Source organism: Hyposmocoma kahamanoa, unplaced genomic scaffold (genome assembly GCF_003589595.1).
Source record: "Hyposmocoma kahamanoa isolate Upper Pololo Valley unplaced genomic scaffold, ASM358959v1 78, whole genome shotgun sequence".
NCBI lineage: Eukaryota > Metazoa > Arthropoda > Insecta > Lepidoptera > Cosmopterigidae > Hyposmocoma > Hyposmocoma kahamanoa.
Window position 1 is genome coordinate 11,531,190 of NW_020653945.1, and position 18,690 is coordinate 11,549,879.

An 18,690-nucleotide genomic window follows, 5' to 3' on the forward strand; every position below is an offset into this window, starting at 1 on the left:
TGTACTAACGACTAAGATATTGCAACTCTTGTTATAATATTTTCTATGCATGATGGAAGAACGGAATAATAATCGTAAAGACTCTGAATATTAATCAATTCATTTATAAATTGTCGAGCAATCTATACTGTGTGTATTTGAGGTCGCGCATGCGCTTCTGGTGTCTTAACTACGGCGTTGAAATATTGAATTCCTCTTCTACATCATTATTGTTTTTAACCGACTCTTGAGGAGGAGAATGAACTTTGCAGGTCGGTTTTTTTAGTACTCTGCACTGAGATTATATTATTACGAACCGACTTGTTCGTCCTGTCACTTGACAGGACGAACAAGTCGGCGCCTGGTATTAATACCACACACCTGTCCATAGCAGATGCAGCGCTACTCAGAGCTTTAAATCGCAAAGATATGAGGGACACTGCAGCTGCACCCATCACCATGAGACATTAGTTGAAAAGTCTCATGTGCCTGTAATTTCACCAGGACCTTTATACCCTTCAAAACTGCAACACAGCTGTAACGCTCACATTACCGCTTGACGGCAGAAATAGGTAAGGTGGCAGTACTTTTCTGGACGAACTCTTTCACATGAAGCTCTAGTTACTGTTATATCTTCCTTTTTTCAATTCATTAGTAGTAAAAATAAAACCTGTAGAAGTAATTTGCAGCAGCAGGATGTTACTGTATTCCGTGTTTGATTGCTGAACAGGAAAAAGACAAGAATTGTAAGCGTACAAGTAATGAAGATGAAAATAAGTATTTATGGTGCTAATATGGTTCAATAAAGCCTCAAGCTAGCACTGTGCAGTGAAATCGGGACACGGGCCAGGGTAATGAAACGGCGTGCGACCCCATTAACAAGAGCAAAAAAATGTCTTAATTAACAGCTGAAGTACTTTTCTTGGCAGAAACTGGTAAGCAATTAGGAGAACCTTGGCTAGAAATTCGCTTCGTATATTGTGTGCGGAAACAGTTTTTTACAGCAACTAAGACCGTTTTATTTTTAACACTTTTCTCTTAAAGTTGTATACAACGCTTTTAGATGTTTTTCCCATTAACAAGAGAAAATAATATTAGTTTGAAAGTTCTGTTCCCAAACAATAATAGTCTAATGTGTGTATTTTCGTTTGTTATCAGTAATATAAATAACCTAGCCTAATTCGTGCTTTTCGAAAATGGACGGTACATATTTTGCAAAAACATCTCGTAAGAATTTTTCACTTATATCTTTAAACCCTTTTGACCCTGGCATTAGTAAATTTAATCAGAAAATGTTCCCCGCGAGACACGGAGACTACCGTACAAAGGCGTACACGAAAAGTAGCATAATTATAAGCAAGTTTCATACTAAAGCCAGCCGTATACTTATTTTGAATCCCGAATGTCTACCGATTCAATTCGGAAGTCGTCGTCCCATTCGTCTCATTATGTATACTTACCCTGTGTTCCTTTATTTGCATTACACGAGATCGCAATTTTTATTAATCAAACTTACTAGTCTTAGGGATTTCATTCAAATTTCATAAAACTTTGAATACAGTCACACTTTTTGCAATTTTTTTCAGCCATTTCCTGTACAATTTCATTTTCTGGTCCGCAATGCGACTATTTCAATTAGAATCAATATAGGTGATATCTTATTTTTAATATTGTAACAGTATTTGCAACATATTATCAGGTAATAGTGTAGTTTGCATAGGCAGCGATTGTAGAGATTATCATTTAGTATATGTACGTGCACCATTGTCAGCTAACTTCTCAAGCTTGCCCCTAAACTGGTTCGTTTATTTATTCACAGATTAACGTAGCTAGCTAAACCCTTTTATCTACCTTTTATTACTCACTGAACTTGAATAATTGAACTTGCTTAATCCTTTAATCTTTACAAGGTTCATTCCTTTTTTTTTGTAAAACTATTGGAGATTAAATGGAAAACGGTTAAAAAATAGATTGTTTTTGTAAGCTAGCTATTTTTGTTTCATTTCTTTGAGGTAGCCGTTCTGATGGTGGACATATGATATGTCTGTAGGTACAAATCGCTTTTTAATAGCCCCCGAAATTTAATTTAATTAGCACTTTCCTGCGTTAATAGAACTAGGGCAACAAATGCAAGCATCACCACGCAATCTGTAGTAACCTATATTTGGACGCCCCCTCCTTTCCACAACAGTAGCGTCCCGGATCGATATCACCAAACCTTAAATACTGCCCGACGTTAATAAAATAATGAAACAATATACCTCCTGTTTTATTATTATTGTGTAAACTACTAAGATATTTACAAAGGTATGTTAATTAAATATTTACAAACACACAATTACTTTGCCGTAGAACACTTCCTTACATTAAATAAAATGATATTTATGACCATCTTAGCATATAGTGCTTCTTTTTTAATATAATATAATTGGTAACTGCGTCATGGATCTTGTTGGTTAAATAGATAATTGGTTAATTACTACATGTATCATATATCGCAAACAGTGAGCTTTACAAAATTGTAAACAGTAAATTAAAATCACATTTTTACAGAAAGACTTAAGATAAACATTCAGTTTTAATAGATTAATTGAACAACTTTCATTTCAATTCATTTCATTATGGTTTAATATCAAGTATAACTTATGTCATTGGTAAGCTTAACTAAGCCCTATGATTTATATGCCACAGAGTGAAATATCAGATGGTAATGAATTATTTTTCTTTCACTCCAGCGAAAATTGGTATCTACGAGTATTCACGTCAAGAACATTTTCTACAACAGTTGTCCTACTTACTTGCTAAAACAGAAAAAAGTGCATCTCTCGAATAGAAGAAAAGTTACGAAAAATGTATACACAAGCGGAAACAGAAGTATGAATGTTACTTTGTTACAAACAGCGAGGGCCGTTTGATTGCTGTAGCAAAAAAATCATCACTGTGAATAGGAAAATATTTATATACATATACGACTTGCATAGGCGCAACTACACGATGCCGTTAACTATGGTGTTGAATGAATCAATCAATTAATATCTATCAGAACTATATATATAGCTATATATATGATCAGAATGAAAATTGATTTATTGTAAATGTTTACGTGCGAATTTGGAGGAATAAACAATTATCGTTGTATTAATATGAACAGTTCCCAGCATTTCCAACCGTGGATAAAACAACCACTTACTTAGAAAGAATGCAATATATCTAGCGTACTACTTTATATGTATGAGCCGATCTATGATTGTGAATACGGGGAGGTGTGTCCGAGTGGCAGCAAGACTGATTTATAGCCCGTTGAACTATGCCCTTTGATACCCCTTTCCGTACTTCTGAAGTAGACTACTTATGTTGCGAATTAAGTCGCGATTTAGTTAGTTTCGTAATGTCATCATTAACAAATTTAGTCTGTTATGATACCTAAGAGTACGGAATTAGCCCAGCAGTTCAGGCGTCATAAATTCTGAATCATGCGTCATATCAGGCGTCTGGTGGGAGTGCACTGGTTGGTTGACACTACAGTTAGTAAGTTTATACAATGTTTATTACTAACTTAGATACATAATTTGCTGTCTAGACACTCTGAAGATAGAGTACGACGAAGCAGTAACTGATTTAGAATGTGACCCGCCACTTGTACTGAAGGTTTAAGGGGGCATGTAGCGGTGGCACAGGAAGGGTTGTAGGGGTTTGTGCTTTAAGATATACGAGTTTGACAAAGTAAGGCGACGTTATGTAATTTACATTATGGTAGAACCTTAGGCGTGGCGATAACTTAATTTGGCTAAATGATATCCGAAGGTTAAGTAGGCCTATCACTAAATTCGCTATTATATGCTAAGCAAAACAGTGCGCAACACACTTATATGGCCAAAACACATTGCCTCTCAATAGTAACGATCCACCAACCTGACCCAATTACGTTTAGATATCAACTAAAGTTACTATAGAAAAGTACATCCGAATTTCCGAATCATAAAATCCAATTAGTGACAATAAATAACTATTTTATAGGTTTTGACACCACAATTTTTTGGCCGTATAGGTTCGCACTATGCTACACAATTGGTAATATATACGTTTTTAAACTTTCGTTTTGCATTATACTAACATTACTGGGATAAAAGGTAGGTGTGCAAATGCCTATTAAATTCTTTCATCGCGTTTATCCCGTATTTGTAATGTTGGTACTATGCAATTGGGTTAAAACTAACATGGTTATAATATACACTTTGCTATTTTCATTACATCAACCGTTTCTGTCGAACAAAAATACCTACTCGCAGCGATATCGACCGCGCAAAGTGGCTGCTCGGCCTCAGCCTGCAGCTCTCCATTCGACAATGACACAAGTTCACCTAGTATCGAATCTTAATTGAGGTACTAATTGCCATAAGATGCGAATTGTTAACAGTTAACTAGCATTTGGTAGGGGTTCGTACTGATTGTGAGTTTGTGTGGAAGGGGTTATGCCCCTTACCCTGTGAGGTCGTTTCTCTTAATTACGCAATAAATTATTGTCTCTTTTTGCTGTTGCTGCCGCCACTGATGACCTTGATTAGCTTGACGGCGGGCGCCTCGAACGCGAGTGAAATGGCAAACGAAGCCAAGAACGCCATCACCGCGTATCCCGCGTAGATTGTTAACTGCAAATAAGTTAAAACAGATACATAAATATACTTTTTATCACACTTGCTCGTAAATAATATTATATCCCTAGGGCGGTAATGGGCGCTTGGTTTATTTCTACTCTTCTCTGCGGGAGCCTCGAAGTAGACCTCGAGCCAAATTCTCTCAACGACCCCAAATTGCAGTGGACTTTTTGATTTAATTTATACAAAAATAAATACAAATACAGTTTTAAAATTTTGATAAATCATGACATAAAAAATTCAAAAGATTTTACGTTTTATTCATTGAATACGTAAAGAAAGTATAAACTTTTAATGTTCAAATGTTTGTTTTTTTATGTAAAAATTATTTGAGGGAAACAATGATCTTAAATGTACACTTAAAAGAGAGATACTTAAAAGTTTGTAAATACCTTTTATATAATGTCTAATTTTCCTTTTATTCAACTTCCTCTCAAGTATAACGAAAAACATTGCATGACACGCAGGTGGAAAACAGCAATTATAAATAGTCGGGTTATTAAATGAACCGAAATAACCCTAATAGAATATCCCTGTGTTTGTACTTGCCAACTTACCACCCTTGTGACACATTGTTATAATTAGGAAAAAGTTATATGTTGTAAGGGTCCAAAAATGTAACAAAAGACATAGAAAAAGGGCTAGGCCAAAGGTATCGTACTGTATAAAATACAAGTATATCTTCATTATTTATGTTATAAAGCGAAACTTGAAAAATGTTCATCCATGAATATTATCTAAATACAGGTAGGTATGGGGCATAATCTCTGTTCGCACTGAAATTATATAGGCGGGAATACTTTGATATAGTATGCCCCTAGTTCGTAGGACAAGCGGAATAAACTGTTTCGTTAGATCAAATGGTTTAGATATTTACTATTAAATAACGGTCTTACAAAAAAATATATGATATGCCTTAGGATATCGTCTAAAGAATGTGATAAAAAAGGAGTGCGATAAATGCGCCGACACTGAAGGTGATCTAGTCCAGAACCACTGGGACAACATTCAGGCTGCCATATCTGAGCCGGCGAAAGCGGTGCTGGGCTTGTCCAAGGGTGGTCGCAAATGTGACAAAGAAACTTGGTGGTGGAACGACACAGTCCAGAGGCAGGTGAGGGTGAAGAAAGCTCTCTTCAAAACGTGGCAAGCGTCCGAATCTTCTGAAGACCGCGACGCATATAGGGATGCCAAACGTGCCGCTAAGAAAGCTGTAGCCAGAGCCAGACGGGACCACTTGCAGCCGTTGTATGACAAGTTGGAATCGTCTGAGGGGCAGAAGCTTATCTTTAAGCTGGCACGTTCGAGGGTCTTAGCGGCACAAGATATTTCCAAGTGTCGCTGCATTAAAGACCCTCATGGCAACCTTATATGCGAGGTCGACGCGGTGAAGGAGAGATGGCGCTCATATTTCCACGAGCTGCTGAATCAGCAGCACAGAGAGGTGCAGCCACCGGTCCTCCCTCCGAATCAAGGACTAGTGCGACCGGTAACGCTTGAGGAAGTCCAGTTAGCTCTTCGTCGCATGAAGAATCGGAAAGCTGTCGGAGCCGATGGGGTTCCCATCGAGGCCTGGAAGGCAATGGGTCCCCGTGGTGTGGGCATCCTTACCGGCCTCTTTAATCGCGTGCTCCTCACTGGTAAAATCCCTAACCAATGGAGACTGAGTATTATCACTCCAGTCTTCAAAGGGAAGGGATCGGTGCAGGAGTGTGGCGATTATCGGGGCATAAAGGTCATGTCCCACACCATGAAGCTCTTCGAGCGTATAATAGACTCTCGGATCTGACAGGAGAGTGCTGTCTCGGAGGGTCAATATGGGTTTCGGCCTGGTCTTGGGACCATGGATCCTGTTTTTGCCCTAAGGGTCATCATGGAGAAATACAGATTGAAGAATACGCCTCTGCATTTCATGTTTCTTGACATGCCGAAGGCCTTCGACTGTATCCCCCGTGTAATGATCTGGTGGGCACTGAGATCCAAAGGGGTACCAGAAGCTTATATTGACATCATCCGAGACATGTACCGCGATTCCGATTCCATGGCTAGGACTGCTGTTGGTGACACTAAACCCTTCTCTGTCACAGTCGGAGTTCACCAGGGCTCAGTTCTCAGTCCCTATCTATTCAGCGTGATATTAGACGAGATCTCAAGCTCTATCCGAGACACGCATGAGCAACCCCCGTGGATGCTTATGTACGCTGACGATATCGCGCTGGCGGATGCGGATAGAGGGAGGCTGGTACAACGAGTGAATGTGTGGAAGGAGTCGCTTGAGAACGGCGGTCTGAGACTAAATGTGGCGAAGACTGAGTACATGGTCTGCAACGCTACAGATCCCCTACCCGTACGCATAGGCGAAGACGCGGTCGAGCCTACGGGCCAGTTTAAATACTTGGGATCTGTACTTAGCGCGTCCGGAGACATCGACTGCGACGTCAGAGGCCGAATCGCAGCCGCTTGGGCAAAGTGGCGTGAGGTGACTGGTGTAATTTGTGACCCCAAGAGCCGGTTAGGCTGAAAGGACAGGTCTATAAATCCATCATTAGACCTGTCCTTTTATATGGCAGTGAAACGTGGCCCGTACTTGAGCGTCATAAGCAGAAGCTGCGTGTCACAGAAATGAAGATGCTGCGTTGGATGTGTGGAGTTTCACGGAAAGACCGTGTCAGAAACTCCCGCATCCGCGGCAGCCTTCATGTCCGTGACATTGCAGATAAACTGCAAGAAAGCCGCCTACGTTGGTACGGCCACATCTTACGGCATGCTACGTGGGAAACAAATGTCTGGCTATGCCACTTCCGCCGGGCCCCGGTAGAAGGGGCAGACCCAAGAAGTGCTGGCTTGACGTCGCCAAGGGTGATATGCGTGCCAATGGTCTCACCACTAAGGATGCCGAAGACCGTGCAAAGTGGAGGAGAAAAAGTAGGAAAGCGGACCCCGGGCTCCGCAGCAACCCTGCTGAGGACGCAACCGGGACAACGCTCAGATGAGAGAGAGATCGTCTAAAGAATGTGCTAATTTGTTACACAATAGAGTACTTTCAGACTTTTCATTAAGTCTGTTTTCAGGATTTTATATGATCGAGTAATACTTTACTGAAACGAATTATTTAAGAATAAAATATCTAACTTTGCACATAATTTTTATATGGAAATATTTCTCTTAAAGTACTACGAAGCTCTATTAAATTCACATTTATCCCAAAATTTGAAAATTGTCGAGCGGTTTAACGACACGCCACGTCGCCCACTGCTCCATCCGTCGTCATCGGGCGCTTGTCAACGTAGGATTTGTGGCTAATTTTCTTCGCCTGTTCTTGTTTATTCTTAACCGACTTCAAAATAGGAGGTTCTCAATTCTACTGTATGTTCTTTTTTTGTATGTATGTTACGCGATATTTCCGGCATTTGTGAACCGATTTTCATAATTTTTTTTTTGTTGGAAACGGGGTACTTCCATAGTGGTCCCATTTCATTTTGAAGAAAATCATCCACCTCGAAGGGTGGCTGTTCACGCATGAAGATTCATTTTTATAAATAGCGCCTAACTTTAATTTAGGAGCAATTACTTGAATGCTTGATTTTACTATTTCTTCAATTCAAGGCGTTTTTCTCTCAATAATCAATATACTTTGAGTAGTTTCGTAGTGAGAACCTATTTTTATTGTCTCCAGTGTCAAGTCCTGTATAGTGGCGAACTAGGGGATATTTCAATAAAACTTAGCAAATAGACGTAATTCCACGTACCTACTTTTGAGGTCGGTTTTTTTAGTACTCCGTACTGAGATTATATTCATATACATTTTTAGCACGCGGATTGCGGGACGCAAAGAGCGCCCCCCCCGGACACACCGTGCCTTAAAACTGCTACGAAAAGTACTTAACTGCTCTGTTACAAGGGAAACGGTAGAGGTTCGCAGCAACTGTATAAAGTGCGAGTATATTTATAAAATATATCCCTAGAATTCCTTTATATATTTTGTAACCATGGAATAACAACGCTTTATTTACACACATCACTTGAGCCGAGACAAATTTTATAGATGAAAATTATGCAATGAGGTTTTTCAGTGTCCCAAATACTTTTCGTACATTATCATAGTTTGAAAGTTTCACAGGTGACAGGTCTGCACAGCGCTCCTAAGAGACAGACTTGGACCTCTCATTTGCTTGAAGAGATTTATGCCAGCCTCACTATCACCAACTCATTATACATACTACTTCTGGTTACGGGTGCCTTCTAAGGAGAGGGTTTGGCCCTGAATCCGCCACACTGGCCCAGTGCGCGTTTTTTTTACGCCAAGTAACGGAAAGAACATGTCGTCAGGTGGTAAACGCAGACCAGAGATCGTCACACGCGCCATTAATTTTAGAAATAAAGCGATCGCTCGGTGTTTTTTTTTTGAAAAAATTCGTTCGATCCGGCTGGATTCGGACCAGCACCCTCAGGCAATCCGTGCCAGATGCTCTGCCAACCACGGTACGAACCAGCAGACCTTATGAATCTTTCTATCTGTTTGTTATAGATGTTTGTTTTTGGTTTTTAACGTTTTCTCACTAGGCTGCCACCACTTTTGGCAGTAATAAGTGTGGATATTTTTGTAGGGAGGGTATTGCAGTTTAATCTTCGTTTGACTCTAGCGTGGTCTACTCTATTAGCATGGCGACGCTTTTATTTACGTAGTTTGGTTAAATAACATCTCAATGGAAATTATGTTGTCTGTAACCTTTTACGTCATAAAAGGTCAAAAACCCAATACAACTCTTTTGCAAAATGGTTTTTGGGTTTTTTTTTTAATCATTTAAACTACTGGTCGGCAAACTCATTAGTCAACACAGTATAACAGTACAGAGATTGGTATTAAGTTTTAATTAAGGTACTCCTAAAATGGCTTTTGCTAAAAACGTCCTCAGTTTGAGTGAGGTACGTTCACTGAAATTAACCCCTTCCCACTCTCCCATCGACACTAGTCTTGTATACTTCGTCGGTATCGGAATTTCGTGGAAGAGCTACACTCAAAGAAACCAAAGAGCCGCATGTGTCTCGCGAGTCGTGATTTACCGACTACTGATCTATTGCTTTTATTGTAATACATACCACCATGGAGTTCTGCATGTGTAGTGGGCCGTCGAGCAGTGCGACGGTATACATCATGATGGTAGGGTGTACGAGGTAGGCACAGTAGGTGAGCCTGCTGAGCGGCAACAGCCCCCGGTACGACAGCGCCGAATTCACCAATCCGCCGTAGCCACAGCAGCACGCAACTGTCACCCATGCTAGTGCCACACCCCAGCCTGCAAAGTTTAAGAGGTTATTTATAAGGCTGTCATATTTACAGGATCGTGAAAAAAACACTTAGTTCAAGGGTTAACTGATAATAAAATGTAAACATATAATTTTTGTCCTTGATTATAAGTAAATCCATGGGGAAAGCGCTAAACGCCCGATGTATATTAAAGTGTACTACACTTGCTTCGAGCACGTATGCTTTCAGTTTTATATAAAAAACGTATTTTTCTAGATACCTTATAGTCACATATAATTTAACGCTAAATTTGAATGTGATATTTTCATTATAATGTATACTGGGCGTATGTGTTAGGTACAATATTATCTGGTTCTGTATCTCTTCACATATTATGCACACACGGGGCCTCAGGGGGATATGTAGATGTGTGTCACATCCTTTTAAATTGGAACATATAAACGATGTCGTCAGTTTAGAATTTTAATATCTGGCAACACTGTACAAAAATTTATATGTAGCAAAGATGTTCGTTAAACACGGATGCATGAGTTACGTACATCTCTTTGTTTTTCCCGTAAGAATTCAGTGGAATAGCGTTTCTTTGTCGAAACGTAGTAGCCTTTCGTACTTTTCTTATTGGTCTGAACATTTGCGGGAGAAATATGTTATAATTGAATTTTTCCCTGAGACTGTGACATCAATAATCACATGTCACATCGGTCTCACCATATCATATATGCCAAGAAGACAAAATGTCTTAAATTTGAAATACCTAACGTAAAATCGACTAGTCCAAGCATAGAAATAAACGGATAACAAGCATAGAAATAAACGGAGAACAAGCATAGAAATAAACGGAGAAAAGTTAGGCCTTGTTAATAAAGCAGTCGTCTTGGGAGTGACCATAGTTAGTAAACTTCAATGGTTTCCACATATATCTTCCCTGGCCAGCAGATTAAGCTCCGCTGCATACGCAGTCCGCAGAATACGTGAGCTTATCGATGTTAGTACTGCTAGACTAGTTTACTTTAGTTGCTTCCATAGTATAATGTCCTACGGGATTCTCATGTGGGGTAAAGCAGCAGATATTCAAACCATATTTGTATTGCAAAAACGAGCGATTCGTTCTGTGTACCGTTTAGGTTCTCGGGGTTCTCTCAGAGAAAAGTTTAAGGAGAGTGGTATCATGACTGTGGCATCACAGCACATTTACACAAGTATTTTATATGCCCGTAAAAATATAAATAATTTGAATCAGAAAGATGATATCCATAATATTAGCCTTAGACCTAAATCTAAACTCATGGTACCACGATTTCGTTTAACCAAGGTAAACGACTCTTTTATGGGGAACTGTATACGTTTTTGGAATATATATTAAGTATATATTAAGATTATCATTTCCTAAATTTAAAAACTACATTAAAAATATATTGATTGAAAAGTCATATTATAAAATTAAAGACAACGTGTTAGATAAAGATGTATAGAAAGACAACATTGCTCCAGAATCCACACAAATTTGATTCAAGTGTATTCCATAGCATTAAAGTTTATTTGAAAAGAGCAATCCCTACAGTTTCTTGCTCGTTCTTCTCAGGGAAGTCAGCGTAGTGAACGAGCATTAACTTAATTAAATGTAAAGTTTTGAAGTGTAAATTTATTTTACGTATGGAATAAATGATTCCTTGATTTTAGACTTTGATGTCGGTTGAAGAACGGCCGAGTGATTTCATTGGTAGATTTATGTGACAGCTAAGAAAGCTTCGCTCGTTTCGCTTTGAAAAATAACTATACAAAAACCTAATTGTCATCATCATCAGCTTACATGCATCCACTGCTCGACATAAGCCTCCCCCTGACCACACTAACTCTCCCGGTCCTGTGCCGCCCGCATCTAACCACTGCTGGCCACCTTTCTCAGATCGTCCGTCCATTTAGAGTAATTTCAAATATTTACCATCGCTCAAAACTATTATTTCAGACATTGCCCATATCATATAGTTACTATAACTTATAGGTAATGTAGAAGTTGTCATAAATTATATTATATAATAAGAGCCTGTGGCCGAAATCCACCAATGACGGAATCACTTCGCTAACAGGGTATTCCGAAATCAAAGTCACGAGGGTGTGTTGGAATTCTCCTGCACGCAACGTTTCAGGGAGGCAGTTCTCTTGCATACTATCGCAAGTTGTTGTCGTGTCGTTATGATGATGAGCGCATTTCCATTTTTGATTATCTCCATTCACAAAATGTTCGAACTATTTAGATATTCAGTGTATAACTGCCAAGAAGAGATATTATAAGATGACGTAACACACGAACTTTAGACAACCTCGTTCTCAAAATATAAAGGACTAGTTAATGTAACACAATTATATACATTTTACGAACAGTGTCATTAAAGACTTGAGCACGTTATTATGCCTTTACCTGCCTGGTTTTATTATTTATTGCATACCTACGTCATAGGTTTCAAGTCGCCCGAACCTTCTATTTTAAGGAATATAATAATTAATACAAAATTTATATTATTATATTGAAACAATTTACGTAGTAATAGTTAGCCTATATATAGTTCCACTTCACGGGGTCTACCTACTCCCATTCTCCGTCCGACCGAAACAATTACTGTCAAATAAGTAATACACGACCATATTATTAAAAGACGCCTGATGCGAATGATGCTTCATAATTTACATTGTCTTTTCGTTTGGTCGAGTATTACTTATTTGGCAGCAGGAGAATGGAAGTAAACCCCTTGGACTTGCTTTGCAGATGTGTGCAGAGTGTCCTCACGATGTTTTCCTTCATCGAAAAGCTCGTGGTAAATTTCAAATTAAATTTTGCATGTAAATTTCGAAAAACTCAAAGGTTCGAACCCAGGTAGCCAGCCTACTACCTTATTTTCAGAGTATTATTAGTTCTCCGTACAAATTTTCCCCTATTTTACCCCCTTTAACATTTATTTTTGAGACAAATAATAGCCTATGTCCTCCTATCTCTATACCAAGTCTACGTCCAAACTATCTGTATACCAAATGTACGTCCAAAATTGGTTCAGCGGTTTAGGCGTGAAAATGGAACAGACAAAGTTATTTTCGCATTTATAATATTAGTTAGGATAAATTACCTGTATGTCCCATGCTAACGTAGAATGCAGTAGGCCAGACTTCGAAGTAGCCGTCCACCATCCCGAAGATCAGGCTACCGAAGATAGCCAGTGAGCAAACCCACCCTGCCGCCACCAGCCAATACGGCATCCGTATTTGGCACTTCGTTTTGTGCAGGTACCAACCGATTATCATTCCTATATAACACGAAAAAATGTAGATTGTTCATTATGCTTAATGTTAATGCTTCAATTTCAAAGTGTTCCACTTGACTACTTTCTATACATTATTGACTTTACTTCTATTACTTTATGATGCTGGTGATGAAAACACAGCAATAGCATCATAATTAAACCGCGTGTAATTAAGCAAACTAACATTCACCTCACGTGAGCGGTGAATCACAATAAGTTATTGAATTGCTCATCGACCCGCCCTGGAGTAACTTTTGAAACGGACGCATTACCTACAAAGGGTTGTTGATGCTATACTGTAAAAAGGTTTAACAAGAAAACCGACATATTTCTGACAAGGGTTACCGGCACTGAATCGATCGTAGTTAAAAAGGATAGAAACTAAAACCTCCCAATACGAAGCATCCATAAAATTCTATCTTACCTACTAAATACGGCCCGATTCTTGACCATGGCTTGTCGTAAAGCGGATCAAACATCTCGAATGGTTCTTGAATCCGGGCCTTATATTGATGCCATACTGAGATATAGATAGTGGTCACCCAAGAACTGACCATTATAAGGCCGAGCAAAACCCATGAAGACTTAGGATGCCTGTTGAAATAATTTAATATAGTAAGTAAATTCCAAATATCGAAAAAGTAAATAACGATACCTGGCTTCACACTTACTTCACAGAAATCAGTAGGAGTAATATACCGATGAAATAAAATTGGGTGTCGTTAGCCATATACCATGACCACACCATGCACATCTCTTGCTGAGAATATAAATTGTTGATGTAGAGCAAATTGCGCCACCAGTAGAGGTCGCAGGTGACGTGATCCGCTACCGCAGAATCGAACACCGAGTGATAATGTGTATATCTCAACGCGACTTCATTCAGACCGATGACGAAAGCATATGCAGGGGTTAATCTCACCACTCGGTACAGAAACAAAACGCTAAGTGATTTAATCATGGCAAAGAATTCTCCCATGCTGTAGATTTTCGGTCGGGGCTTGTCAATCAAATCCTCGCAAAACGACTGCTGACTTATCACGGACACCGAAAGAGCGGAATTTGTGTAACCGTTGATGTTTTTGTTTATGTCCTGCTTATCAGTCGGGGGTGTTTTATTGTTTTTGTTTGTCTTTTTTTTGTCCTCCGTTCTAAGGAAAAGGACTGTCACAAGCAAGCCGCTGGAAATAATAGTTTTATTAATACCACTCTTATGTAGCACCCAAGCAATTAGGTACAGAAACGCTTCACAAAACACAAAGACAAATTATAGGACGCAAAATATAAGGGTTCCCACCTAATGAAGAAGAAACTATCAACACAGTAAGACGCGTTGCCGACGGACTGGTACAGGAAGTATCGCTCAGTGACCACCCTCATAGTTTTGTTGTCCGCAACGAAGAACACGGTCAGGTACGTGTGCACCATGATCACCCAAATCACTGAGAGAAACCTGGCAGACAATGGTGACAATGTATTACTGTGCTATTTTATTTGTATGCTGATTGTGTACAGTGAACCCAATGCAAAAATAAATACCTTATCCCATGCAGGCAAGTGAGCGCGCCGTCACTAGGTCGGTCAGTGCTTAAAATTGTTCGACCGTTTGAAAGAAACGAGAACGATAACAGCATCTCTGACCACATACCTGGTGGAAAATTTTACATTTATTTGTTAACCTTGGGAAACGTCGGTGTTTCCAAGCATTGAACAAGGTAAAATGGGTAAGAACTGGATACTTGTATGCAAATAAGTTAGAATTTATTATGAGCCTGAGTGAAAGCGCTTGCCCTAAGTAAATTGTTTTGAGGTAGCTCCTGCAGGTCGAAGTAAAGGTTACCTTGGTCATTTACTGTTGCTAGGTATTTTGCAGTTAGTTATACATTAACACAGTCATGAGCAATGTATTTCAAAATTATGGAATACCAAAATAAAGCAACTTAAAAATAAACATTTCTTTGATTCATGAAATACGTAAAGCTAAAAAAATACCTTGACACTTAAAACAATTTGTAATAAAAGATAGAATAAGATCCTGAAATTAATATTATTAAGACCGTTTCTGCAATTTGTTGCAATATGGGTATCAAAAATATTGCGTCGCAGATTGCAGTTGCGTCGATTCTTTCGCAGAACTAAATATGGTGTTGTAAATGTTAGTCTTCAAATTCGACTCATTTAGCTATTTTCTAACTTTATGCTAAATTTGAAATTGTCTGAATTTAGAATTCGAATATATTTAGACTATTATACCTCGAGAACTATTGAACTTTTTTAGAAATGACTTTGAGAGCGTCAAAAGACATATACCTCTTACGTTCGTAAGAGGTATATGTCAAATAGATTTTAAGAAACACAGGTTCGATAATCTCAGTACAGAGTACTAAAAAAACTGACCTCAAAAGTTACGTGGAATTACATCTATTTGCCAAGTTTTATTCTTTACCGGTTACCGGAAAGGGCGCAAACCCGGATTCGTCACCTAGTGCGCCACTATACGGAACTTGACACAGGAGATAATAAAAATCAGTTCTCACTACTCAAAGTATATTAAGAGAAAAACGCCTTGAATTGGAGAATAGTAAAATCAACCATTAAAATAATTGCTCCTTATTATAAAATTTAGGCTCTATTTATAAAAAATAATCTTCATGAGTGAACAGCCACCCTTAGAGGTGGATGATTTTCTTCAAAATGAAATGGGACCAATTTTTTTGAAGTCGGTTAAAAATAGCTGAGGTTTGAAAATAGCTCGAAACAGTCCGTGCTCGTATACACGGTCACTGTATCGGTCTGTTTTAGCCTTAAAGAATTTATATATGTATACACACATATAATAACTTTATTTAACAATAAACTTTTGGGAGTGACTCGAAATCATTGTTCATTTATACATTATAAAGAACTAAAGAAAATACAAATAATTGAGGATTGTAGATATATAATAAATAGAAGTCAGTATGTATATTATATAGTTGATCGTCGAATTCAAAGTATAACCTGAATGGGTTCTGAAACAACCATGAAAAAACTATGCAATCCTTGCAGACGTGAAGTACATGTAGTCACTTACCGCGGGTCTCCCGACGCAGGTCTTTGTCTTTATGGGACGCCTTCCCATCGACTTCGGGCACATTGTTATTGTGCTGCAAATATTGGTACATCGACAAGTTAATGACCGCAACAAACAATGGATGTAATCAATGGTGCATCCGTGTGATTAGTAATGTAATGGGATGTGAGTAAGGTCGCGGTGCAACGTGTCTGGCGATGTCCTATGTACGAACAAGTGCAAAAGTGTGACTGCCTATTGTATGTCCCACTAGACCCGATGTCGTTTAAAAATACTCCTCTAAGAGTGGTTACACACGGTGACCTTTAGCAGCGATACAAACGCGCGTTCATGAAACGCACGATAGCATCGCTACACTTGCGATTTATAGGCGATTGCATCTATACAAACGCGCGACTGCATCGATACAAACGCGCGATTACAATACAAGTGTAGCGATGCAATCGCGCGTTTGTGTCAATGCAGTCGCGAGCTTGCAGGGAGTTTGCATCGCTACTTAAAATCGCGCGTGTGTGTAAAGGTAGACGATTAGCGACTGCATCGCGTTTGCAGAAGTTTGCATCGCGCACGTGTTAAAGGTACACGATTAGCCGTGTGTAACACACGGTTGCACCAGGCTAATCGTCTATTGTATAGATGCAGTTGCGCGCTTGCATCGATGCAATCGCCTATAAATCGCAAGTGTGGCCTAAAAGTCGCCGTGTTTAACAACTCTTATTTGTTATTATTGCTGATACAATGATCGAAGAAACACAAAGAAAAGCCTCTGTGTCTGTTACCTCAAAGGTAGCCACGATAAGGCAACACTGGTTTGAGGCCAGTCGTCCGACTGGGCTCGAAGGATATTTTTTATGTTCGTTCAATCTTTGTACCAACAACAATAACAAAATGAAAATTATTTTTCCAAAAACCTTGCAGTCGCTTTGGTCTTACTGAAAACATGATATAGACGATGGTTAAATGTTATCAATTTTTAATGAAAAACGTTAAGCGGTAAGCAGTTTTTGTTTATAGGTTAGTGACAATGAAATAATAAAAATTATAGATTTTGATTAATTTGCAAAGTTATCAAACAAGTTGTCTTAAAAGTACCCAGAGAAAGCCCTACATAAATATCAAAATAATAGATGCCGGCTACTTATCACCTAAATAGGCACTTAAAGATTTTTTCGTTGTTTTTAATAGTTTGTTCTTTACCTTAAAAATGAAAACTTTTGCTGTTGTGCTTTTTGTTCTTGGGGAATTACAGTAATAAATCACAATTAATCATTCCTGAGGTAACATCAGCAAATGTTTTCATTTTACAAGTCAATTTTAGAACAAACTATCAAAAACAACGAAAAAATCGTTAGGAGCCATTTTCACAAAACTATGATCACGTTGATTGACACGTTATTGCTTATCCTGTAAGTTCTTTCAATCTTAACTTTCTAAGGTACCAAATTAGATATTCTATTCGGCCGAAGTGTCTGAAGTATTTCAATAGGGTGCAGTGCAGTAACTATTGGTCTACAATGCGAACAAACGCTGGCAACTTATTATAATTTGAAAAGGACTTTTATTGTATAAAACATATTTCAATTTTAAGGGCGCCTTCAAATTAGAAGCTTAAAGAAGCGCTGTAGTGGCGCCACTGTGGAGCTGCTGTCTCGCCACTTCTAATTTTTATACAATGTTTGGAAGCCCAGTTGCAGCGCCACAGTCGTGTCAATGTAATGAACTAAAAATTACTGAAGCGGTACTGACGCGAGGCAGCCGCGCTGCTGCAGCGCTTCTACAAACCTCTAATTTGAAAGCGCCCTAAGGCCTAAAGTAAACTTTGGAGCTTGAAAGAGTTTACCAAAAGTCTTGACGTTAAAGAACAGCTGTGGAGTAATTAAATTGCGAAGATATTATCAACATTAATTAATAAAATGTTTGTTTCTTAAAGACATCTTAAAGGATTAATTTGAAATAAGTACAATACTTAGGTAGGTACCTACTTATCTTTTTGTTCAGTAAAAGCATATTAAATTATTTACATGCTTAAATAAATCATTTACACGCGTTACGCAGTATTATTTAAAAGGTTTCGCATATACTTCGCGTTTGTTTCGGACTTAAGCTTCTTTCATAAGCAAATGATGAATAAATATACATGCACATAGATGATGAATATTGTAAAGCTGTGGATTATAAAAGTACGATAATAATGGTTGCGATGAAAGTAAATACATGAAGACGATGAGGCAAATGAACGAAAGTACCAACAGATTTCTGGTCGTCATGGTGCGCCAGCTCGAGGTCTCTCGATGCCGAGCTCAGGCGGCAGCGACGCTCCAAATATCCTTCATAGATAGAGGCTGCTATCATCAAAATTGACACGAGCAGTACAGCCGACCTTGTGATAACACAAAATTATCATTACATTTCAATAACTGG

General features: G+C 38.7%; 1 protein-coding gene across 1 annotated transcript in view; it reads right to left on the minus strand.

The window, feature by feature from the left end:
- Nucleotides 1-3,496: 3,496 nt before the first annotated feature.
- LOC113233451 (nose resistant to fluoxetine protein 6-like) overlaps nucleotides 3,497-18,690 on the minus strand; it is a 66,715-nt gene continuing 51,521 nt past the window's right edge. The window contains exons 5-13 of the mRNA XM_026468590.1: nucleotides 18,520-18,649; nucleotides 16,270-16,342; nucleotides 14,736-14,844; nucleotides 14,494-14,649; nucleotides 13,868-14,377; nucleotides 13,621-13,790; nucleotides 13,023-13,199; nucleotides 9,735-9,931; nucleotides 3,497-4,628 (exon numbers count right to left, since the gene is read on the minus strand). Coding sequence (XP_026324375.1) covers nucleotides 4,497-4,628; nucleotides 9,735-9,931; nucleotides 13,023-13,199; nucleotides 13,621-13,790; nucleotides 13,868-14,377; nucleotides 14,494-14,649; nucleotides 14,736-14,844; nucleotides 16,270-16,342; nucleotides 18,520-18,649 — 1,654 coding nt within the window. The 3' untranslated portion in view covers nucleotides 3,497-4,496. The remainder of the gene's footprint in view (nucleotides 4,629-9,734; nucleotides 9,932-13,022; nucleotides 13,200-13,620; nucleotides 13,791-13,867; nucleotides 14,378-14,493; nucleotides 14,650-14,735; nucleotides 14,845-16,269; nucleotides 16,343-18,519; nucleotides 18,650-18,690) is intronic.